The sequence below is a fragment of the Solanum stenotomum genome, chromosome 12 (genome assembly GCF_019186545.1).
Source record: "Solanum stenotomum isolate F172 chromosome 12, ASM1918654v1, whole genome shotgun sequence".
Classification (NCBI taxonomy): Eukaryota; Viridiplantae; Streptophyta; class Magnoliopsida; order Solanales; family Solanaceae; genus Solanum; species Solanum stenotomum.
The window spans coordinates 2,685,550-2,711,990 of record NC_064293.1 but is presented as its reverse complement, the minus strand read 5'-3'; the positions used below and the strand labels follow the sequence as shown (position 1 = coordinate 2,711,990).

The 26,441-nt window shown below is 33.4% G+C and overlaps 2 protein-coding genes across 3 annotated transcripts in view; one reads left to right on the top strand and one right to left on the bottom strand.

Moving 5' to 3' along the window:
- Window positions 1–26,441, bottom strand: part of LOC125846589 (uncharacterized) — a 656,804-nt gene that overhangs the window by 375,870 nt on the left and 254,493 nt on the right. The gene's annotated exons all lie outside the window — the stretch shown is intronic.
- LOC125846584 (uncharacterized) overlaps window positions 20,044–26,441 on the top strand; it is a 48,184-nt gene continuing 41,786 nt past the window's right edge. Inside the window, exons 1-2 of the mRNA XM_049526109.1 lie at window positions 20,044–20,475; window positions 21,251–21,977. Coding sequence (XP_049382066.1) covers window positions 20,132–20,475; window positions 21,251–21,977 — 1,071 coding nt within the window. The 5' untranslated portion in view covers window positions 20,044–20,131. The remainder of the gene's footprint in view (window positions 20,476–21,250; window positions 21,978–26,441) is intronic.

Genomic DNA, 26,441 nt, shown 5'->3' with positions numbered 1-26,441 from the left:
CCATTATTGAACTCATATTATTTTACGAAGTAACGGGTCATATCTTCCCATGTATGCCATTTGCTAAAGTCTTTACTGGTGTACCAAACAAGTGTCAATCCTGATAAACTTTGAATGAATAATCTCATTCGTATGGTTTCAACATGTCCAATACCAACTAATTTGTTGCAATAATCCTTCAAGTGAGCGACGGAATTTCATTTCCCATTGAAAGTATTGAACTTAGGTAGTGTGTACCCTGGCGAAAGTTCAATATTTGGATGCACGCATGGCAAATTCTTGAGCGCAATGCTTCATCAAAAGCTTTTCTCATATTGTGGAGCTCTTTTCCTAAATCTTCATGGAAAATTAGCTGAAAATCCTTCTCACGTCTAGAATATAGATGAGCTGCTAATTGTTCGTGCTTGTTTTCATTGTAAGGAAATAAAATTATAGGAGGATAAATATTTAACATCATGGTGACTTGAAAGTTATTGGGATTGATAGTGAATACTGATGATATTTATGAGAGATTGTATAGGTAGAAGTTGGGTGAGGAGATATGGTTAAACAAAGGCGGAATGGTCTGGTGAACCCTTATACTTGTATCAGTTTGTATTCTGAATCCTTCTACTTACACTTTTGTCATCTGGACCCTTAAACTCAATTAAAATGAGACTTTTAAGCCCCTCCAACCATGTGTGTAGCTCACTCTCCTTTATATAATTGACATGTCATATCCACATCAAATATATTAATGCCACATCATAATTATTTCATAACTATTTTTTAAAATTATTAACCAAAATAATTTAATAAAATGTAAATTAATAACATTTTAATTTATTATTGGCATTTCTAATTCTCCTTATTTCACGACCAAAAGAAAGCCATCGCCAGCGGCGTCGCCATTTTTGCCAGCGAAATCACATATACTTTCTCCCTCACCCATCTTCATCTCCGCCGCACACCATCACTATTTTTCTTTCCTCCTCCAATCTCCACATTAACAACAACCTAAACCACCGCAAAACCAGATTTGGCCACCGCACAACCAGATCTGGCCAAACTTTTCATAATCCTCACACCCCAAATTGGTTACAAATATAATTTCACACCAACCTATGCCGTGAAACTCGTCGAAATCTACCCATTATAGTTTCTCCCCTTCCCACTGTTTCATGGCCCAAACCATCACCGCCGTCGCCATTGTTGCCGGCAAAACCACTCATATTCCTTCCTTTACCTGCCTTCATCTCCGCCACACGTCACGACCATTTTCCTTTCCTTCTCCAACCTCACAAAACCAACAAACCTAAGCCAACACACTAGATCTAGCCGAAAAATAGATTGTGGAAAAAAAGAAAAAAAGGGTTGGGCAAGGGATGAATATGGCTGAAAATGAGGTGTAATGGGTGAAGAAGAAGGAGTTTTTTAATTAATGGTTTAAAATATATATATTTTTATAATTTTAAATACTTTTTTAGTAAAAATGCTCCTCACTCGCCTTAATAGGCGTGTAGTTACACATTTTTGCCAACTCAGACATCTTACTGCCACATAAGCCTGGTCAACGGTCATAGGGGTTTGTTAAATTGTATTTTATTGAGTTTAAGGGTCTAGATGACAAAAGTGTAAGTAGAAGGGTTCAAAATACAAACTGATACAAGTGTAAGGGTCCACCAGACCATTCCGCCTTAAACAAATATTACGAGTTGCACTGGAAGCTTTAGTAGTAGTAGGAAGTGGGCTAAATGTAGTTTCTAGATTGACAAGATTCTTTCTTCGAACCACATTCTTCTCACGATCATTATTTTGTCCTTCCACTAATCTCACGCCGATGTTGAATTCTTTCAATTTGTCTGCCATTATAGTTTCATCCTTAACGCAGATTCGCCACCAAAACAGTGTTCAATGTTAGGCAACCTCTAAAGAAGAAACACAACTATAAAAACAAAAATAAATTGTTAGTGCATGAGAATACATGAAATAAATGCAAAAATAATAAACTATTAGATAAAATAGTTTATGCTTGTGATTTTGTAAAAAATAAAAATTTTAGGCTTGAGGCAAAGATATAAGTCTAAGACGAGTGGATGAAAGTGAGTTATTAGCCCGTAGGCTTTAACGGTGAAAGTGGAAGGAAAGAAAATTTGATTTAGGGAAAGGTTGACTCATGTCGAGCATCAAATCTTGACTTCAAATTGATCCTTATTCTTGGAAAATTTTGACGTGTTTCCAAAAATTATCTCAATTGCATGCCAATATTATTCCCCCAGCTTCATTCTCCTTCTTCGGAGGAATACTAAAATTTTATAATAAACTGACCGAGCCTTATATAGGCTGCCTACGTATCCATCAAGGAAATCAGGTCGAACGAGTTCCAATTACACGCAAAAGATATACTGAAATTTCTAGTTTAAAATGATCGAGTCCCTATGTGGGCTGCCTACGAATCCACCAAGAAAATCAAGTCAAGCGTAGTTCGCCTTACATAAAAAGGAATTCAAAACATACAAAAAATTGATCACTTAAGCTCGCAAAAACATAATTTTTTTCAAAAGATGATACACAAAAACTAATTGTCGTGCTTTATGCCTCTTAAAAGTCATCTTTTGAGAAAGCCCTCATATGCCTAATGGTTGTTCTAAATGAAATTATTCCTTGTACTATGTTCATCTAGATCATAATAGCTTGCAGAAGATGCTGAAATGATAAAATTGACACAATAATTTTTTACCCAACAGTTGCTTGGTTGTAAGGAGGAACTGGATTGACACCTTGTGGATAAATTGCTTGATTGTGACTTGACGTCGGCATGACGGTTGAAAGTTGATGCCAAACAAACTTAGGGCGAATTACATGCCTTTGAATGATCATGCCACTATCCAATAGCTTTTGTATTTCTTCTTTCAAACGCTGGCACTCGTCGACTATGTGACCTAACATGCCTGAATGGAAAGCACATTGTTTGGCTGGGTTTAAAGGATGCAAAGGAATTTAACGAGGCTTTGGTTGTAAAATTTCTAATGATATCAACTTTTCGAATATAAATGAAATTGGTTCACTCAAAGGGATGACAGTTTGAGCTTTTCTCGCTTCAGGCATTAGTGGAGGAATATTTGGTGCTTCAGTGACAATTGTCTTCCCTTTGTTCCTAGATTGTGCCTCATTCAAACAATAATGCCCCAAAGTTAATTCTGCTACTTTCTTTTGAGATTCATGTCCTTTCATTCCCTCAGGAGACTCTATAGATTTCCTTTTCAACAAACCACACCCTTTAGATGCACTGTTAGGAGGCCCATATTGCTTAATAAAATCTTTGACCATATCGACCTAAGAGAATCATTTCCTTGTGTCTTGGTTTGCATACCACATAAAGGCTGGCCCTGTAAGCGTCCTAACAAAAAGTATCATATTAAATTCATTACCTATGCTTGCTAACCAATCAAGATATGCCTTCAAGTGGTTCTAGGGGAGACATGTCTTATCATACATTGGAATATCAACAAGGTTATAAGGTGTCTCGTTCTCAATTTTCATCTCAATCAAATTTGTCCAAGGTTGTGAAGCAAGCTCATTTGTGAAGGAAATTTGGTTAGTCTCGGTATTAAAATGTCTTCCACCATTCTCTGAATTGTCAAATGCCTCATTTTGTGAAAGTGGATGCATGTCTGGAGAGTGTTGAGCATTACCATCAAAGTTGGGATATCCAGTTGTGTGAATATAAGAGTATCCCTCTAAGTCTTCATCGGAGGAGTCCCTAAGATTGTAATCCAATGAATTTTCATGGGAAGAGTTCTTAACATCAGCTATCAATTTCTTGTTCCATTTTTGCCATTTTTCCCTCAAGCTTAGTAGTTTTATTGGTATGACTCGGCTTCTTCACAATTCAACTCATCTTCAAACTAAGTCGATCACAATTCGGTCGATCATGTCGTCCTTGAATTTGTTTGTCCCTTTGATTCTCAACTTAAGTCAACCTTTGGAAGAAAAGTGAAATATTTGAAAAGCGCGGAGTAAGTAAGCGAAAGGTCAAGAGTAGAGCATTTAAAAACCAATGAGATCTAATCCTATAAGGGATACTATTTAAGGAATAAATTAATAATAAACCAAACTTGATGAAAAAACTCGAGATTAAGGAAATTATGGTTAATCGAGCACACAAGAGTTGGAATTGATAAATTGGAAGGTTTGAATGACCTTAAGCTCTATTTTAGTATTGGCGGATTTTAAAAAAAAATGTCAAAGATGGAAGTAGTATCAAACAATTAGAGACCAATGAGATTTCCCCTCAATTCGCATGCCAAAACTTGGGATTAGTGTGTAAAAGAATTGTACGACTATCTTGAATTAAAGCAGTATTGCACTTGATGGAGAACAATTGAATAAATATCGGCAAGTGTTATTTGGTAGATTGTGTGAATCTACCAAATTAAGAAGCAACAAATAATGTGAAAATTGGAAGATATTGAAAACATAAGTAAAAGTTCTATAACGTAGATCGAATGCTAAATAGATTCTACGAAATGCGGAACTAGTAAAAAAAGTGTTTATCGTTAGAAAGATAGGATTATATCCGTAAAGGAGGGACTTGAAAGAGCTCGAAAGGTAAAGATTTATAAGAGCGAATTTTGGCACAAGTCCATAAAAATTTGGAGTGTTAATGGGCAAAAAATATCACACCTAATGATGAACAATTATGCCAATTTTTTAAAAACTATGAAGAAAATTCTTAAACCAAGTCATGGATACAAATATTGAGAAAATCAAAGGAAGAAATCAAATTTGGTAAATTTTAAAGGGAAAATGCATAAGTACCCCCCCAGCCTATACCCGAAATCTCAGAGACACACCTAACCTTTACTAAGGTCCTATTACCCCCCCGAACTTATTTTATATGTAATATTCTACCCCTTTTTGGCCTACGTGGCACTGTCTTGTGGGCCCAACGCATGTTGACATTTTTTTTAGGATAGTGCCACGTAGGCCGAAAAGGGGTAGAATATTATAGATAAATTAAGTTCAGGGGGGTAATAGGACCTTAGTAAAGGTTAGGTGTGTCTCTGGGATTTCGGACATAGGCTGGGGGGGTACTTATGCATTTTCCCAAATTTAAAGGAAGAAAGTGAGTTTTGGTACCTAAGAAAAAATTTAAACAAGGTCATTAAAAATTTGCGCAAGCCTAGAATGATATGAGCCTAATAGATGCCTTAGATTTATAAAAACGCACTAAGCGCGGAAATCATATATATATATAAAAGAGAATCATAGGCCCGCCTATGTGGCGTCACCACAAACCAGGATTCCCTTTTAATTTATTTTATTTACAAAACTAGCCTTCCCCTTTCATGAAAAGTTGTGACTTTTATGTGGAAAGTTGTAACTTTTATGAAGAGTTGTGACTTTTATGGAAAGTTGCAATTTTTATGAACAGTTGCGACTTTTATGAAAAGTTGTGACTTTTATGAAAGGTTGTGACCTTTCCGAAGGGTTGTAACTTTCCAAAGAGTTGTGACATTTCCGATTAGACACAATAAGCATTTGTTCACACTACTTTTTATTGTCTATAAATAGAGGAATTTCCTCTTATTTTAAAATAATGAAAATTTTGAACTTCTTCTTCTGGACAATTAAACAAATTTGTACTTTGCTCCTGTTGAATGACTCACTGACACCATTGTTTTTGTATCAATACACTGGTAAATAGAATCATTATATCCTGAGAGGATCTATTTCTTTAAATCTCGGGTACTAGAGGGAATAATTTTCTTAAGGGGACACTGTGCATTCAGTGGGCTCGATTTTTTCCATTCTGTTTCATTCTATTGTTATAGATCCTGGTAAGTTTTTTACAGTCATTAATTTATGCTTATATTATTAATTGTTATTTTTTAGTACATCCTTTAAATTTTGTTGTTTATGTTTCTACAAAATTATTGTTACAAGTAGTTATTAGTATAGATTAAATAACAAATGTTAATTGAGTATTCAAGCATGTTTTTTCTACTGCAATTATTGAAGGTACAAAAAAAAACCCTTATAAATATCTAATTTCTTCATCAACAACTTCATTTCTTCACATACAAGGATGAGATTTTGTGTTCTTTAGAAAATCCTCTGAGAGTAAATAACTTTGCATGCCCAAATTTTTTTGTTTTTACGTTGTTGTTATCTATTTTTACTAAATTTTATCAGTGGATATTATGAGTATTGAAGTGTTAGTCAATTTTTTGAGGTATGTTATTTCAAAACATGAGAACTTTTTCTAGTTAAAATGATTTGTTATCATCATTGGATATCTCATAGTTTACTCCATTTGATGTATATTTTTTTCTCATTGTTTTGTTGTCTCCTTAAATTGTATTCATTATTTTTCGTTTGGTATGTGTATGATCTCACTTGGAAAAAACTTTCGTCCTTTAAATGTTTTTCTTTTTTTTCCTTCTCATTCAGCTCTTCTAAATTTTTTTGTGTGAGTTATGACTATTTTCGGCAAGCTTAATTTGAAGAATATGAAGCAAAACCTACTCTAAATAAAAGTAATATCTTAAGCCACAAAAGATATGTCTATTAATATAGATTTGTTGTCCTTTATGTCCCAAGTCATTTTTGAGCATTTGAGTTATCTAAGTTAGGCTCATTTTTCTTTTTTTTAATGTTCGAGAATATTTCTTTAACATGAGTCTAGAATCCAACATTTTGATCTAGTTATACTTTCATAATGCAATAATTATACATACATATTTCTGAAAAAGTCGTAAAGTTGCATTGATGAAGCATCTAGAAGGGTCTTTAGAGCAACAGTTTAATGAAGATAGAATTTCTAAAAGGGTCAACAATATTATTTTATTGTTGTTTCACTTTTATTTTTCTCCTTCTATAAATTTTGTTAGAGTAACAAAGTAACAATCACGAAAAGTGGTGAATGTTTGATCTCAGACAAGTAGATTGTCTCTAAAAAAATTATTTATGTTGTTGTGATATACATTTTTAACGGTCTTAACTTATTTATAACTAATATTGATTATCACAAACTTTTACATATTTTTTTTCACAAGGAGTTATTCTAACCATAAAATTATCAGATTCTATATTTTTCATGTACAAAAAAATAGAAAAAATTATGTTTAATCGCTACATAAAAACAACACTGAGTTTTAACAAGACAATTATATCATCAAACATATATTATGATAAATTATGTAAAAGATAAAAATGATTAGATATCAAGATATTTTTAATCATTCATATATATTTACTATTCTTGAGATATGTGATAATATGAAATCATATAATTTTTGTTAAAATGTTCTTAAAACCTACTAAAATTTAATTTTTTTTCTTATAACAGTCGGTTATTGGAAAGGTTATTCAAAAGCTTAAAAATATTATTTATGCCCGCGCGAAGCGCGGATAAATTACCTAGTATTAATATAAAACTAAATAATTTATGAACACGACATAAGAATTTGTAAAAATGCAACATGTATCAATTAAATTAAAGAATAAGATAAAGGCAAGATAATTTCTCTTCTGAAAAAAATAAGAAAAACAAAGATGATGTTAGTAATAATCAATTAAAATCATGTTGCAAATAAATTCATATAAGTCACGTAGCAAGTAAGCAAACAAATATTTGCGAAGCACATAACACAAATATATTAACTGATGCGTCATAATATATATGTGACCTCTTTATGCCAAATGTAGGCCTAACGCGCATTTGAAATTTAAATGTGATAAAATATGTCATTACATTGCTCTTTAATAATTAAACGAATTTATTCTCAAAGTTAAATACAAAAAATATCCTTAAGCTTTATTAGATATAAAAAAAAAAGTTCTTATGCTTGTGGTTTAATATCCATAGGCCAAAGCTTGAGATCTGATCTTCATAACTATTTGCATCACAAAAGGGTTAGTAATAACCTCCCTCCTAAAGCTTAATTAATTTAGAACAAACGGTCCATATTTTGGCACAACTATTTTTCAAATAATGCACACATAAATGATAAGAGTCGCTCGGGGTTGTGAATCCACTTGGACATTTGGATAAAGTTGACTAATGAACTTAATATACCAAGGATATTAAGTCTCTTAAATTTACATGATGCATGTACCGTAAAATGTGTTAGCTTAGCTCTATCCTGAATAGATTAAGAGTGGGTTTACTAGACACAAGGTTCCCGAGTGGACAACTCGAGTGAAAAGGCTACGCGGTTAGACGGAAAAAGATCCGAACACGCGGGCATACGCCAACTCTCCTAAATTTTGAGATTTTGAAAGAAATTTACGGGTGCTCACATGTATGTGTGATAGTGTGAATTTTTAAGAATTGGAGAAAGTATGAACGAAAAGACAATTTATATGTAGCACTAACAAATAAATAATTTATATAAAACAGTAACAAATAAGCAATTTTGTATCACATAAAACATGATAAATAAAATATTTAAGCAATTAAAATAAAACAAACAATAACAAACAACAACCAAATGCTAAAAGCCTTAATTAAAAACCTAAGTTTGTTATGGTTTAGAACTTAAAATCCCCAGCGAAGTCGTCAAGTTATTATACCCCATTTTAACTCAATTAGTGTACGACATATTGGTGATTCCTAAATAATTGACTTAAGGAGTCGCCACCTAATTATTTTTTAAGGTTAATTAGGACACCTAAATATTTAACTAAGTAATACTAAAAATTAACTCCTTAATGATAATTAACTTATGTGATTCTAGATAAAGGTTCTAATTTATCCTAAAGGGAAGGGGTTAAGCATCCTTTAAGATTCATTAAACACGATTACCGGCCAAACTTAGGTTATTTATGATAAAAATAAAAACCTTAAAAAATATGACATAATCAATAGAATTAACGTATTATAAATATTTTAAGAAAAGTAGCACATAATAAAATAATTTAGACTTTAAACTTCATTTAAGTAGATAAGTGGTATGTAATATGTATATAGAATACTTATAATATAAATTTATGAAAATAAATATTTAGACATTTAATTGTTGAAAAAAAACTATTTTACGTAAATTCAAGTTTATTAAATGAGGTTGTAAATTCAACCATTTTCTCTTAATATGGAAGTAAAATCAACTCCATCCATTATTTTTGAAAAGCCTAAGCACGAACACAAAAATAAATTATTTGTATATCATAACCAAAGTATTTGACGTACTAATACTTAAAACAAAATAGAATAAAAAAAATTCCCCGAGTGCCTAAATAAATTTGAATAAATGTTACTTATTTAAAATATGAGAAAATGGTCAAATGCCCCCTCAATCTATTACTCAATTCTCAACTACACACCAATACTTTACGAGGGTCCTATTACCCTCCTGAAATATTTTAAACTAAGACATTAATACCCTTAAAACGCCACCCCCAAATCTTTGTTGCCTAGTGTAATACACACGCCTATTCTTTTCAGAATAGAAAAAAAGAAAAATAATCATTCCAATTTTTCTCCACCATTCTTGCCCTAATCACCATTACCAAATCTCGTTATCATTCTCCTTCTTCCTAAATCTTCTTTCTTCTTTTTTCTTCATTGTTCCTAGATGGCTCATCTCCTTCAGTCCACACCATATCTACCAACCTTTGACCTTTTTTTTAATGTCTTTCCAATCATCTATTTGCATAAAGTTTGATTGTTATTGATAAATTTGATAAATTTGCTATCATCGTTATCTCTGAAGATAGTTATTTTTCCATTGGTTCTCAATTGCACTTCTCAAAGAATTTGAAGATGAAATTTTCCTTGAGAAATCTCAAATTCTAATACTCACTTTCAATTGCAGTCAAGAAACTTTGATTACTACTGTAAACGAAAAGATGTCTCCGAGGGAAGCTGTAATTTTATCTTTCGAGGTTGAACTTAAAATATTTTCCCCCGAGGTGAAGAAATTGAAGCGTTCTTTTTTCTTTCTTTTGTTGTTCTGTCTAAAATTAGGGGAAGATTTTAATGGTGTTGCTACTGAAAAGTATTTTGTGAATTAAAAATGAAAGTATGAAAAGATGCAGAAATAATAATTAGATACTATAATAATTAATAAACTTAATCAACTAAAATCACACACACAAAAAAACAGTTGTCAAATTAATTAATTTTGACTTCCTTTTTTTCCTCACACTTACTTGCTAATAGGAAAGTGAATACACTTGCTATGTCATATCACCATTTAAGGGTGTCAATATCTCCATTTAAAATACTTCAAGGGGGTAATAGGATCCCCATAAAGTATTAGTGTGTAGTTGAGAATCGGGTAATAGGTTGAGGGGATATTTGACCATTTTCTCTTAAAATATTTTTGGTTAAATATAGGAGTAAATTTATAAGAAGTCATTTAAAATCTTTTTCAAGGTTAAGAAAATATTTGAGAAGTTAGATTTTTAAGACCAACTTAAGTATTTAGTTAGACAAGATATCAAGTAATTAACTAGCATTTTTTAGTTGATTCTTATGTTAACTCTAGGTCTCAATACATAATCCAAACCATGAAAATAAGTCTAAACACATTAATAAATCAAGATCATGAAAAATTAGACATAAGGAATAAGGAAAGGGACGTCATAGGCATCCCAAGCATATTGCTTACTTTTTTGCTATCGGGTATGACTTAAGAATATAAAATGTTGATTTCTTCTTGCTCGGATGAGAGGTAGCACCGAGTCGATGAGACTCAGAATTGCTAGATTCTTGAATCAAGACTTCATTTTTGCTCCCCATGGTGTACATGCAAAGAAAAATAAAGAGTAAATAAAGAGTAGAGGGTAAATTTTTATGCTAAAGATAAAAGAACCAAAAGGAGTAGATTTCAAACCCAAGTTGTACCCCTTAAGATGCATAAGGATTTCTAACAAGTCTCTTTTAATGACCAGTGTTCAAACAAAATGTAAAGACAAATCTAAAGATATAGGTTTAAGTTATTTAAATACGTATACATGCTTTATATTTATTAAGTAAAGATGAAAGAACATGCTGTTATTCCTTGCATTTATTAAATATTCAGATAAAAAAGGAACCAAGAAACACACAGTAAACACGGTACTTAGGTTCACATAAATCTTATATATTAGCTAACTAATTCAAAAGTTATCTTGAGAGAATTGAACATAGAATTTTATGTAAACTTCTATACAAAAATAACAATAACTAAAAATGGAAATGAAAAGATAACATATTTCATGCAAACATGTAATCCTAAAACAAAATTAATATTTAAGAGGGAAACATGATTTCAAATCAATACGTATCTCGAACGGGACTCAAATACATTTCTTGACATCCATTATCACAACTAAACCAAATAAAGTTACTATCAAGACCTGATTTTTTAAGAAATAAGAACAGAGGTTCATAACAAAGATGATAAAATAGATAAGCCAAAAAAATGTGTATAACATGAATATATTTGATTTTTACGGAGAAGAGAATCCTAAATCAAGTTTTGTACAAAGCTAAAAAATGAAATTCTTTACCTCTTTTTCTTTTTGTGTCTGATCACAATAAGCAGAGGTCTAATGGTTTGAACTGCATAACATATAGGCTTAAAGAAAAAATAATAATTGAATGATATATAAACCAAAATAAGTTGATTTACTTGCATACTTAATGGTATTTATCCAAGCTAAGAAAATGTTACATTATGAAGGTTCTATAGCAGCAAATACTAAACAAAATAGAGTACTCGGTAAACTAATCCATGAAGAATCATAAAAATATCTGAAAGTCATAACATGCATCCCGATATATAGGTTATAGGAAAAGCGCTCTAAAACAGAACTTAAACCTGATATTTCAACATAAGCAACATACTAAAACGTAGAAGAGAATTATACAACACCTAAACAGTAAAAGAAGCAGAAAACTCCTAAGAAATAACAGGGCTTCAAACAGAGAAAAAAAAATACTATTACATGTTTTATACACTATAATATGATATTTTCAAATATTACATTTTGCGGAGCAGTAAAGTTGGGTCGTCGATCAAGGATCTACACTCAAACTCCAACGCCTCCAAACTTGAATAAGCTAAGATTTAAGAGCCTGGACTGAGATCAATAGTGAAAGAGAAGACTTCCTTCTTGAAAAAGAAGAACATTGTTAAGAGTAGATAAGTTGTAGTTTTTTTTGGTGCTTTTCAGCCAGAAACGTCCTTGAAATGACTGAAAGAGTAAGTATTTATAGAGAAATCTAAGACTTCTAAGCCAAGCATTGGTGGGTTCTGAATTTCAAAATTTGAACTTGATCAAACTCGAATGTTGGACTCACTGGATAAGTTTACAGGTAGAATCAGAAAAGAAAAAAAGAGAACTTGGAGAAATTAAGTGAGAGACAGATATTCTTACTAGAAAATGGAGAGGCAAAACTTTGATCTATGGACAAAAGAGCTTGGAACTTTCTGAAAATGATGAAGAAGACAAAAGAGTCGGTATCGTGAGAGAGGCGCGTTAGCTAGACAATTTGGAGAGTTAAGTCATGTTTAGGATTAAGGAGTATTATGGGCCTTAACATTTGGGCAAAAATATGGACCGAAGCGTGCTAGAATAAATAGGCTAGTTAAGAATTTATTGATTTTCCTTTCTTCTTTTAAATTATTTTAGCCTTCTAATTTAATAACTAACATAATATATGTTAAAATATGATAACTAATAATTTATATAATAAACTATGAATATTACAACTTTACGCTAATATAAAATATAAATACAAAATAAGAATTTATAATTAATTAAATAAGTAAGAAATTTGAAAAAAAGGGATACAACAATTAATTATTTTAAGAAGGTATAAAAATGATAATAGTAATTTCAATAATAAAATATATAATTTTAGTAGATAAATAGTTGTAGTAGTAAAAATAATTGTGAAAAAGAATAATTTGATATGTTATTAAATTAGAAGCTCGAAAATAATGAATTAGAGAATGGAGGGTCAAAATTAGGTGTCAACACCTGCAACCCAAAAATTTATTTTCCTTCTTTTCCAAAATCCGAAGTGTTACAACAAGCTTAGCCTGTAACACCCCAGAAAATTTTTCGAACTAAGACTCGAACCGTTCTTCATAGTGAGTGAGAATTTACCTAGGAATTTAAAATTTCTTAAGTGTTAAGGTCACTAGATGTAGCACCTTGAGTTTCAAAAAGAATTAAATTGGAAATAGCAAAATCTGAAATTTTGCAAGTTATGCTTAAGTATGAGTTTTGGGTCAACTTCAAACGACCATAATTCCTATCTCAGGATGAATTAGGTGTGCTACCAGATACCGTAGCAAAGATCTTTAAATTATCTTTCCAACGCCGCTGAGTTTGCTAAGTTTCGAGGTCGGATGAGTGAGATATGACCTTTTTAAGATAGGCTGACCAGTTAAGGAAGGTTAGCCGAAAATAGAGAGGGGTATTTTGGTCTTTTCCTTACCAAATCAGATTTAATTCATTTTTAGTAAGGTCTTAAGGGTCTAATCCTATTAGGTTCAGTTTTATAATCCTAGTTTACACCTAGGGTTTTAGTTGAGAGTTCAAGAAGAGAAAAGAAGAAGAGAAAAGAGGAGAAAAGAGAGGATCGAAGCGTTCGTCGAGATGCTTGAGAGTTGTTGCGGATTGTCACCATGGGATTAAGCCCTAAGAGGTATGTAAGCTTCCATAGTATTGGGTTCTTTCACCCACACGCCAATCATGATTTATTCAGCGTAATTTCGTTCTTGAAATTTAAAGATTAGAGTTCTTGATGAGTTCTTGATAAGTGTTCTTGAAGTTTCATTAAGTTTTGAAGTAAGATTCTGCTTAGGTCAACTTTAAATGATCATATCTCTTAGAATATTAAGAGTTACGTGAGCCATAACCTATTCAATTAAAGGTAATTGAATCTACTTTCCAACCCCACCAATTTCGCGTCAATCCAATATCTGAGTAAAAAGTTATGACTATTTTAGTAACCTATACAGTGCTGTTACGAATTAGCCGACGGGAAAATATTGAAAATAATCGGTTTTTGTCTTTTTACCTCCAAGAAAACCATCAACGAATTTCTTGACTAATAAAAAGCTCAAAACAATCAGATTTTCATCTTCACTCATGAAAATCATAATTTTTGGCTATAGAGATTTTAAGAAACTAACTCGAGAATCTCAAGAAAGGTCTTCTTGATTGTTTACCTTCAAGCTAGGGTTTCAAGGCTTCTAATCAAGTTCTTCTTCAAGATTCTTAAAGATTCTTCAAGATTCTTCAATAATCTTGTTCTTCTAGGTATGTAAGGCTATCATAGTGTTGGACTAGTTCGTCCTCACACCCTACATCTACTTTCAGATCAGTAAAAGAGTAATCTAGGAAACTTTCCCTAGATTTGAGTATTCTTGAGATAAGTTGATTTTGAGTTCTTGAATTCACGTTTCTTTTAAAAGTTATATTCCTAATTATCGAATAGCTATATTGTTATTGAGATCCTTCATATCATGAATCATAACTCTTGAATTCATAATTCAAATTCAAGAGAGAGTTAAGAGTAGAGTTCAAGGAAGCCTTTGAGTTCAATTGTGAATCCTTTGAGATCAACTATCGATTTGAACTAAGTTTTGAGGAAGTAAGTCAGAGAATGAGAAGAGTCACATACATGAGTTTCATAATGTTATGTAGACCTACGAGTCAAGTCGTTCATGCCCATAAATTCCGCATGAACTCCAGAAGTTGAGTATCTTTGAGAGGAGTAGTATCTTCAAGTTCTAAGTCTTGAGTATTGAGTTCCTAATCCCCTTTGAGATTATATTTCTAAGCATGGGACTATTACATGTTACCCATAAAGTCTTTGAGTTGAATTGTTCATGCCCATAATTCCGCATGAATCCTATAAGTCGAGCAGTCTTGAGAAGAGAAGTATCTTTGAGTCTTTGAGTTGAGTCGTTCATGCTTATAATTCCGCACGAACCCTCTGAGTTGAGCATTCTTGAAATTAGTAATATCATTGAAGTTCTTGAGTTCCAAGTATTTGAGTTCTATCTATGGTTATTGAAAACCTTGCATTGAGTAGTTCATGTCCATAATTCGGTATGAACCATATTTTAAGAAGTCTTTTACAAACGTTTTAACTTTGTTTTAAGACTTAAGTTTTGAGTTCAGTAAAGAGTAAAGAGTAAAGTTTGAAGTCTTTTTCTTCAAAAGTATATGGGGACTAAGTATTCCCAAAGAGTTTATAAATGTTTTCACATTTAAATAAGAACGGAAACTGAGATTTCCAAAGGGCCTTCGGGCTAGTTTTCAGAAAAGAGTAATAGCTTTCTAAATGAAGCAAGCAGGGAAACTGAGATTTCCAAGATAGCCTTTGAGCTAAGTTTTTGAGCAATTATCTCAAATCAGCAGAAAGAAGTATGTTTTTAAAACATAAGAGCTAGTATATTTTTGGGAGTAGTATTGAGCACCGATATGGGGGAGAGTTTAGACAACTCACAGCCTCCATAAACCATGTAGCCACCATGGGTAGAAAAGGGTCATACTTTTTAGATGAACCTTTTTCGAAATAGACTAGTGGATCCATTAGGCAGTTCAGGTCCTATACCTTTGGCCGGGTATAGGATGCGCTGGCAGCGTGAGGTAGATCGCTGTATCATCACTATAGCTCTTATGTGATGGTTGTCGGTTAGAGAAACTCCCACAGAAGTTATTGTATTTTTATATACATCAGTTTATTGTATTTTTATATACATTTCAGAGTTATGTTGTATCCTTGCATACACACAGATTTCACAGCATGTTTTTAAACAGTTTGTTTCTTTATATTGCACTTGTTTTAAATTGCTTTATATTGAAATGAGTTCAGTCATATTGAGTTGAGTATTCAAAGTTGAGTATCCAGAGTTGAGTATCCAGAGTCGAATATCATATCTTTGAGTCGAATATCATATCCTTGAGTTGAGTATCTAATCTCTGAGTTGAGTATCTTATCCTTGAGTACTTCTGAGTTGAGTAAGTTTGAGTAGTTTGGAGTATTCCTTGAGTTGAGTAAGATTGAAAAGAGGCAAGTATGTTTCCTTTTTATCAAGTTTCAAGCTTATGTTTATGTTTTAGAATTCCCCTTACATGCTCGTACATTCCACGTACTGAGCCATTTGGCCTGCATCTTTTCATGATGCAGACACAGGTATTCAGGATCATCAACAGGAGCTTCGTTGATACATCCGAGAGTTCGAGTTAGCTATGGTGAGCCTCATTGCTTCCGGAGGATTCCATTTACTTTCAGTTGTTAGGAGGTCGTGGGTATTGTCCAGACTTCCATCATTGTCATTTAGAGGCTTCATAGATAGACAGTAGAGTTTTAGAAGTCTTCATTTATTTTGTTAAATGTTTTAAAGACTAAAGTTGCCTTTTTATGGCGAGTTGTATATATTTTATTATACATAGTTTTCTTTGGACTTAAAGTTTGTATTTAAGTCTTATGAACTTTTATTTCAGTTTTTAAGCTTTGTATGCTTGAATCAGTTTTCCACTTGTAGTCAGCCAGGATGAAGGTTCGCTTGGGGACCAGGAATGGTCTTCGAGTGTCGGCCACGTCCAGGGTGTAGGCTCGGGTCGTGACATAGCCAAATTTATAAAACTTGTTATTATGAAAAGTATGTTTTATTAGAGGTGTTTTTTTGAAAAAAAAAACTTTTGTAGATTAATATTTTGTGTTTGGCTAATCAATTTGATTTTTTTATCCCGTTAATATTAGAGATTTAATTTGTGTTTGGTCAAAAATTTCAAAAATGTTTTTTGACAAAGTTGTGTTTTCAACTTTTGAAAGGAAGCTACAACTCAAAAATAACTACCTCCCCCCTTAAAAGCACAATAAATTTTAAAAAGGCTCGATGAAGCAGAACATAAGTAGGAAGAAATATTAAAGGAACATGACGAAGCGAGTAAATATTAATCTTATTTTTCATGGCTCGCTTTTTTAATCATCCTTTTCGAACCCTCTCAATGAAAATTCTGCATCCGCCTCCACCTAAGCATTGTCAACTAGGATTCCCAATAAATTATGGATCATTAATTTTGACCCAATTTATAACCTACACTTTTAATATAATCAACTCTAACCCGATTTTCTCTTATTTTACATATCAATTCATCCTACCAAATCAAACCAATTATTTTGTCTTGCCAAATCAAAATTGGGATGTGTTGTTGGGAAGGAGGCAACAAACACCGAATCAATATCAATGGCTCCGTTCATTAATAAACCAGTAGCATCGTCAAGGAAAAATCCCTGACAGCATAAAGAAAGGACTTTAAGAATAATCTAATTCAATAATCTGGTATGAAACTTGAACTAATAGTATGTTACTCACAGTTCGATAGTTAAATGAGGTCACATGCCAACACAATAAAACAGATAGTGCAACTCACAATTCACTCACACTTAATCTAGTTTCTTTCATCTAGTTTGGTTCCTCTACTAATAGACTAAGTAAAGCCGAGTCATTTGAACAACATTAGCAAATAAGTACAACAACTTGTTATACATTAACCCTCCCGATCTTGCTAGCCGGGGGCTCAGTCTTTCAAGATTCAATCTTTCCCCTTCTGGTCGACATTCATACCATATCAACAACACCTTAACTGCAACAAGCGACCATAATAGTTGTTGATCTCCTGTCAAATTTCAAAAAAAATAAAAATAGGGTTTGATTTGGGAGGATGAATCTATCCGTAAAATGAGAGAAAATAGCGTTAGGGTTGATTATATTAAAAATCGGGTAGGTTATAAATTGCGTCAGGATTAATGACCCATAATTTAATGGAAATCTAGTTGGCAATGCTTAGATGAAGGGGTTGGTCCCACGTGGCTTGCCACGTCACTAAAATTTTGGATGCTAACTCTTGAGGTATTTGTGGGCTTTGGGAATAACAACGGAGGCATTTTTGATCCAAAAATATAACAAAGGGTATATAAATGGTCTATTTCACATAGTTTAGAAAAAAATTTGACCTTTTTTTCCGATCTAAAATTAAGCAGTTTTTATAACAATGCCAAACGTACTCTTAGGGGTCGTTTGGTAGGAAGTATTAAGAGAAATAGTCAATGCATTATGTATGGTATTAATTAGTACTATGTTTGGTAGAATTTTTGGGCCTATGTATAACTAATTCACGGATTAGTTATACACCCTACATGGTATTATAGGATGTATTACTAATACCTTTCATTTGGTGGTATTAGTAATACATTGATTTGATACCATGGATTATCTATATAAAGACAAAAAATATCCCTAAAATCATTTTATTTATTTTCTTGATTTCATATTTTATATTTGTAATAGTAAATTTATTAAAATAAATTGGCCTACAAATTTTATTATTTAGAGAGAGTTGTTTGTTGATAAATAAATGCAATACATATCAATATAATATTTAAAATGTGAGTTGTTTAACATATACTAATTGAAAAGACGAATATATCACCACATGACATTTGTGATCTTAATTGAATATATTATTTGTTGATTTATATGTGGTTTCTATTTATTTGTATTTTGAACAATTTATAAATTGCATACACTTAAAACTACAACTTGCAATTTTTATGTATACATGTAGATGATTTATTCGATTTTACTATTGTTTACCATTTTTTCGGTTTAAAGTAGATGGTCTATCTATTCTAAATTGAAAATTAACGTTTTAAGTGATTAATTTATTAAGATGACAATTATTTACCCTCAAATAATTCAAGTGAGAAAATAACAAACATGACAACAAAATTGTTCTTCTCCTAGCTAGTTAGAAGGCCATAAAAAATAATATTGTCCTGCAATTATCTACCTTTTCCTGATTACATAAAATATAAAATTTCATAATAATTCAAGGGTATAATTTGAAAGAAGTTTTTTGATAGAGTTTTAATCCAAACACAAGATGAGGTGGGAAGCAATGAACCAAACACAAGATGAGGTGGGAAGCAATGAACCAAACACTTGATAAAAAAATATACCCTGCATTATTAATCCCTGCGTTATTTATTTTTTCTACCAAACGACCCCTTAATCCCTAATTAATAGAAGCTTTGACCTTTATCACCTTTTTTAATTTCAACACTTGATATACACTTGCTGTTCATTTTTGAGTTTTTGGTCAAAAACATTCTTAAACTATACCTCAAACTTAAACTACATCTTTAAATTATCATTCTTAGCAGAAAACATCATTCAAGTATTTAAAAATGAACAATTTTCGTCCTTCTGTTAGATATCATCAAAAAACTAAGAGATCCTACAAAAATATGAGTAGTTCACGCGACTATCAATAAAGTTTCTTGCATAATTTCATTATTTGCTATAAGAAGTTCCTGAAAAAAATGTTAAAAATCTTATACACTATTGCTTACTGAAACAAAAAATGTTTGGAAGGTGTGAGGATACATGATCTGCTCTTTTTCTCATTTAGTAACGGAAAGAAGTTGGAGCTTAATTATCTTTACCTTTTTCATAGCCAAATTGTATTTAGATCAATAAATTTTTGGACCAATGTGATATTGAAGTGATCAAAATATCAATTATGTCTCGCATTTGAGTTTCTTTCTACATTATTAGAAGTGGAAGTCTCTAGCAAACGCTGCTTCTAGCATATTCAATTGAGAAGAAACATATTTCAACTAATAATATTTTTAATATGAAATTACATGAAAAAAAACGAAAAAAAAACTATCAAATTAAAAGATATTGCATAATGCTAAACTCAATTACTGAAAAAGTTCACGATAGTATTTTTGGTGTATCTAAGAATGATAATTACGAAGGGATGACTTGATTTTTGTGAGATTTGTTAGTTTTCTGATAAATTCAAGTAGCAGGATGAAAATTGTACATTTTTAAATACTTGAAGGTTGTTTTCTGCTAAGAATAATACTTTAAGAATATAGTTTAAATTTGAGATATAGTTTAAAAATGATTTTGGCCAAAAACTCGTTCATTTTTATACCCCTTAATTCTAAACTACTAAAATATAAAAATATTACAGTATATTATATTTTTTATATATATATTGTTCCTCTTCTTCAGTCGGTCATTGTTGATTCGCACATCAAATCTACTTGTTGTAATGACTTGACTCACAAGTTGCGGTTGCCTCTGACTTGATCCCTAATAATTATTGCCGGGAAATGGACTCTACATCGCCGGAGTCAATCCTCCTCGAAGATTTCGGTCAGAAAGTAGATCTAACTCGGAGAATCCGAGAGGTTTTGTTGAATTATCCGGAGGGAACTACGGTACTTAAGGAGCTCATTCAAAACGCCGACGATGCCGGAGCTACCAAAGTTTGCCTCTGCCTTGACCGCCGGAATCACGGGACCGAGTCATTGCTCTCTGATAAGCTCGCACAGTGGCAAGGCCCTGCTCTTTTAGCTTACAACGATGCCATTTTCTCTGAAGAGGATTTTGTTAGTATTTCTAGGATTGGTGGCAGTGGCAAGCATGGCCAGGCCTGGAAAACCGGTCGCTTCGGGTAATTTCATATATTCAATCTGTCCTCACTAGTTGGTTTTAATGTGAACTTTGGTAATTTGGTAATTGGATGCGTAATGTGTATACTTGAGTAAATGCCACTTTATCAAATTTGTGCTAAAGTGCTATCTCAAGTATTTTTGATATTAAAATTGCAAAATTCTACTTGAGATTATGAGAGCTTAAACTAGATTACCGGTTTTGGAGTCTGGACTGGTACTAGGCTGATTTTGTAAATTTGTGATTTTGTCTGTGTTTACTGTTGAGTACAAATATTCAGAGGTCACATGGAAGCAATTCAGGGAAGTGTAGAACAACTAAAATTATTAGGAACCTATGCCAGAAAGAAGCTATTACAGTCAAAATTTTAAGTAGTAGTTATATCCCAATCAAGGAGATGTAAGTTATAATTCTCTGAAGAAGGTGCAGACATATCAACTGCTATAGTATAGAAATTGTTTATTTTTCTTCAAAAGAACCTTTGATACCAAATATTGCTGTTTTTTTTTCTTTTCTTATAATTGAGGATTTCTGCAATAGTAATTAGTAATTCTGAAGAAGAGTCTTTCCCATTGTTTGATCTGAATTTGGAACATATTAATTCACAATGGGAACTTGGTACTGAATTTAAAATGAAGAAAATTTTGCTCCTTTTGCTTAAAAAGGGAAATAACTGAAAGGTCGAGGGGAAGCTGTACTGTTTTTCCCCTCAATCTTGTTAAGTTCCTGGCAAATGCAATCATCTCATTTCTTTGAATTGGTGTTTTTTCTTTCAGGGTTGGCTTCAACTCGGTGTATCATCTAACTGATTTGCCATCCTTTGTAAGTGGAAAGTATGTTGTACTGTTTGATCCCCAGGGTGTTTATCTTCCAAATGTCTCAGCATCAAATCCTGGAAAACGGATTGAGTATGTTAGTTCTTCAGCCATCTCACTGTACAAAGATCAGTTTTCTCCATATTGTGCTTTTGGTTGTGACATGAGAAGTCCTCTCCATGGAACTTTATTCCGTTTCCCTTTGAGAAATGCAGATCAGGCTGCTAGAAGTAAGCTCTCCAAGCAAGGCTACTTGGAGGATGATATCTCGTCAATGTTAGGACAGCTTTATCAGGAAGGAGTTTTCTCACTACTTTTTCTTAAGAGTGTATTATCAATAGAGATATATGAATGGGATGTTGGTTTGGCCGAGCCACGGAAGACATATTCCTGCTCCGTGAACTCTGACAACAGTGACACCATTTGGCATCGTCAAGCACTTCTGAGACAATTGAAATTGACTGATTCAAATGATTCCTTCGTTGATACCTTTTCATTGGAATTCTTGAGCGAGGCGGTCAATGGGAGTCATCCTCCGAAGAGAACTGATAGGTTTTATATAGTACAAAGATTGTCTTCACCGTCTAGCAGGATAGGTGCTTTTGCGGCGAAAGCATCAAAGGACTTCGATATTCACCTTCCGCCTTGGGCATCGGTTGCTGTTTGCGTATCAGATAATTCATCCAAGGTAATGTAGTTTATCCCTTCCAGTTATTTTACAATTTACAACTCAATCAATCAAGTAAATAGGTGAAGTCATGCTTTACGGATAAGGAGGAATTTCAATATTTGTTGAAGTGTGTGACCATGATAGGAGGGTGTGGAGGTCGAGGATTAGGATAAAAGGGTAGTGGATAGTCAATTATTAGTCTTGTGTTTTCGTACTCTTAGATTTCTATTTCTATTTGTTGTTCCTTCAGCCTTGCTTATTGTATTTTTGTGTTGTTCGTCATGCTTGTTGTTGTTATAGTCTTTTTCATTTGTTGTTGCTGCATGCTGTTTCCTTTGATTTGGTTATCGTATTATCTGTTGTTATTACTGTTCCCTTCCCTACCTCTATACTTCTGTATTTCCTTCCCATACTTGTTTTGATATGTTTCACTTGAGCCAAGGGTCTATCAGAAACGATCTTTCTAGTTTCAAAAGGTAGGGGCAAAGACTACACACACCACCCTCCCTAGACCCACTTGTGAGAAATGTGGGTTAGACCCCGTTTGTGGGCTTACAATGGATATGCTGTTGTTGAAGAAGTGTGAATATTTTATTTAAAAGTTCAAGCGGGTAGAGAGAACACACTTTTTTGCTATTTAATTATATTATGTCTCGACATGCTGGCTCACGTGTTGATTTGATTCTTTTTCATTGGCTAAACACATGGATTTTTGTTATTTTCTTGCTTGGGTGGCGGTGAAATTTGGACTAGAACCTCTGCCTACTCTTATGGCATGTTATAAAACTGGATCTTGGCCTAACTCAACTCCAAAAGTTAGTTTAAGAGGTGAGGGTTGCCCATGCCATATAAAGAGATCACCCATCTCTTAACCAACCGACGTTGGTCTCTTTTACAACCCCTCGCCTGCCTAGGATTGAACGTATGGAGCGTGAACAATATAATATGGGGGCTCAACATTGAGAAACCAAAAATTGGGATGAGTCTTACTTTGATACCACGTTAAAGTGTATCAGCATAATGCCGTTAGAGGGATCACACATTTTAATTATTTAATTATATTATGGCTCGATAGTTGAAAAGTCTCACATTAGTTGGTCAAGGGATGTGTGGTATTCTCATATGGCTTGAGCAATCTTCACTCTTGATCTAGCTTTTGGTATTGAGTTAGACTCAAGATTCGTGCCTTTAATATGATATTAGAGTAGGCAAAGATTGTAGGTTCAAATCTTACCGCAAACCAGATTCAAAAAGAATCTCCATACCAGCCCATGAAAAAGTATTATGCCAGGACGTGAGAGGCATGTTGGGAATATACTCAAGTAAATAGAAGTGTGCTCTTTCTAACAACCTAAGCTTTTAGATGAGATGGTCACACAATTCAATAATATCATTGAATATTAACGATACAATCAAAATGAATTATTGTATTTGTATCCCACATTTGGTATAGTGTGGATAATTTTAAATACTTATGCTGACCTGGCTAGTAATAAATCTTGTGATAAAAGTGTCTTTAGAAAATGTATTAGATAACATATTTTAAGTTATATAAAATGATTTATATCATAACTTAACAATTAAGTATGACTTGTATTGAACATTACCAGTTTCAAAAAAAAGTATGACTTGTAGATTGTAGTTATCTACATTAACTAAGGCTATGATGACAAAAAAGAAGTGAGGCTGTGATACAAAAATATTTTCATAAAGAAAAAGCAAGATATCAAATGAAGCAGATATGAAAAGACAATTGCTAACAAAACGTCTATGGTAGGAAAGAACAAAGGGGAGAAATGAGAAACAACTAAGTGGTAAGTGGCTTTGGAGGTTCGGGGTGGAAATACATGCTTTGTGAAGGCACGTGATAACGGATAAATATGGGGTTGCGAAAGGAGGTTGAAGCACCAGGGATATCACCTTGCCTATCATGAAGGGATGGGGCTATTTTTGGGGATATAACTCATCCTAGGTCAGAGACGGAAGGAGAGTTTGTTTTTAGGGACATAATTGGTGTGGGGACGTTTTATTAGAAGATGAATTCCAATGTGTATAGATTGTCCTGCCAAAGAGACTTGTCAAGCCAACAAATTAGGGGGACACAAAGTGGAGATTTTTTGGAATTGAGATCTAGAAGGGAATTTCAAGATTGGGAAGTAAACTGAGTTTCAAAGATTGTTACCCTTACTTCATAGGCAAGTCAATCTAGTTGATAATCCCGATTCTTGTTGTTGGGGATTGGAAAATAATGGAGCTTTCTCAAAATATAATGGACTGTTCTCTTTGAAGTCCTTTTATGAGAAGTTTTTGGTTAGGAGGGAGTTGAATTTTCCTTGTAATGCAATATGGATTCCAAGGGTGCCAAGAACGGTGTGCCTTTTCACTTGGCTAGATTGTAGAGGGGAATTTTGACAACGGAATTTTAGAAAACGGAAGGTTGTATGTGTCAGTTGGTGTTACATGTGTAAAGAGACGGGCAAGGACGTGGATAATCTTCTTCTACTTTGCGGGACAACTTGAGATCATGGTAGGATATGTTTAAGGTGGTTTGATACTTTATGGGCAATACCGAAATCTTTGAAAGATTTGATGTTAAGTTGGGGTGCTGGCTAATCAAGAACTCACATGTTCAGAAAATGCATGTTGTGGAGATGAAGAAATTGAGATGGATATGTGGGCATACTAGGATCTACAAAATTAGGAATGAGGTTATTCAGGAGAAGATGAGAGTGACCCTTGTGGCGGACAAGATGAGGGAAGCGAGACTGAGATGGTTTGGATATGTGAAGAGGAGGTGCACTGACGCCCCAGTGAAAAGGTACGAGAGGCTAGTTGTAGAGGGTTATCAAAAGAGGTCTAGAGGTATAGACCAAAAAAAGTATTGTGGAGAGGTAATTAGATGATATGGCGCAACTCCATATTACCGAGGATATGACCCTATATAGAAAGAAGTGGAGGTTGCATATTAGGGTAGGAGGTTAATAGGGGTAGAGTGTTGTCTTTCCTTGGTTCCTTTCTTATATACGTTACACTACTTTTCATATTTACTGATATGCTTTCTTCATTGTTTTCTTCCTCTTTCACTTGAGTTTGATGCACTTGAGCTTAGGGTCTTTCGGATACAGCCTCTCTAGGTAGTGGTAGGGTTTGTGTACACCCTACCCTCCCCAGACTCCACTTAGTGGGATATTTTTGTGAAACTAGTGGGATTTCACTGGGTATGTTGTTGTTGTTGATGTTAAGTTGGAAGAGTGGGAGAAGGAGAACAAGACGAAGGGCTTGGAACGTGGTTCCACTTGTTTTGATGTAGGTAGTTGGGAGAGAGAAATAAGAGCTTTTGAAGGTGTAGAGTCAAGTTTCTCTCAGTTGAGGAGTAGTGTCCGTTCCCTTATTTTTTTTTTGGTGTAAACAGAAAGTTCCTTGTTGTATAGATGATTGGATGGAGTTTGTGGAGAATCATGTCATGTAGATTCTTTACCTGTTGGTATACCCCTTGTATATATGATTTGACCATGTATATGAATGAAACACATTTACTTGATCAACAAAATGAAATAAAAAATCACCCCATTAGTACATCTCCTGTATGTAAAATTCATAACATTTAGAGGAGGTTACTTGCCCTCCTTGATCCAATTCTCTCCTTCAAAATCCACATCAAACTATTGACTATGTTTTAGATTCCTGCATCATTACGATGTACTAAATTCAATTCAATTTGCCATCGGAAGTTTTGAATGGTATGCACAACGTTATTTGTGTTATTTCGTGAAGTGGTTGGAACAATTTGGGATACGTTAAAGGGCCTTGTGCCATGTAAAAATGAAATAGTTGTGCCATGTAAAAATGAAATAGAGGCACATAACAGTTTGGGATAAGGTTAAGTGTCATTGCAAATGAAGTAGAGGAAGTACTTGGTGGAATTTCTTCTTACTTCTGCCAGTACTCAGACCAGACCTTTGTTACTCTTGTGGTTGGACAACACAATAGGCCGTCTCCCAATAAATCTCTCCTATTTCTCTAATACCCACCAACCCCCAACCCCCAACCCCCTTGTGCTTGTTAATGAACAAAACAGATTGAGAGAAAAAAGGAAAACAAATGCGGATTATCTAATCTGCCTATCCCTTCTTTTCATTTTGGTAATACATTTTTGTGGGATATGCTTCAGGTGCCTATAATTGATGTGTCATATGTTTGAAATTGCTCATGTTATGGTATCCTGTGGGTTCGTGACACCACTGATTGTCTCTTGTGCTTAACATTGGGCTTGCAACCCAAATTGTTGGTGCTACTAAAGTACGTAGGCATCAGTGCTTATTGGTATGGGTTTAGTCCTCGTTGGTGTTTAATATGTGTCATCTTCTCTGTTTTTAAGGTAGAACAGCCGAAAGTTATCCCATCTAATTGATTGAGGATGGGAATCACATTGATGAACCAACTTATACATATAAGTATGTTAGGAATTAGCTGTTCCCTTTT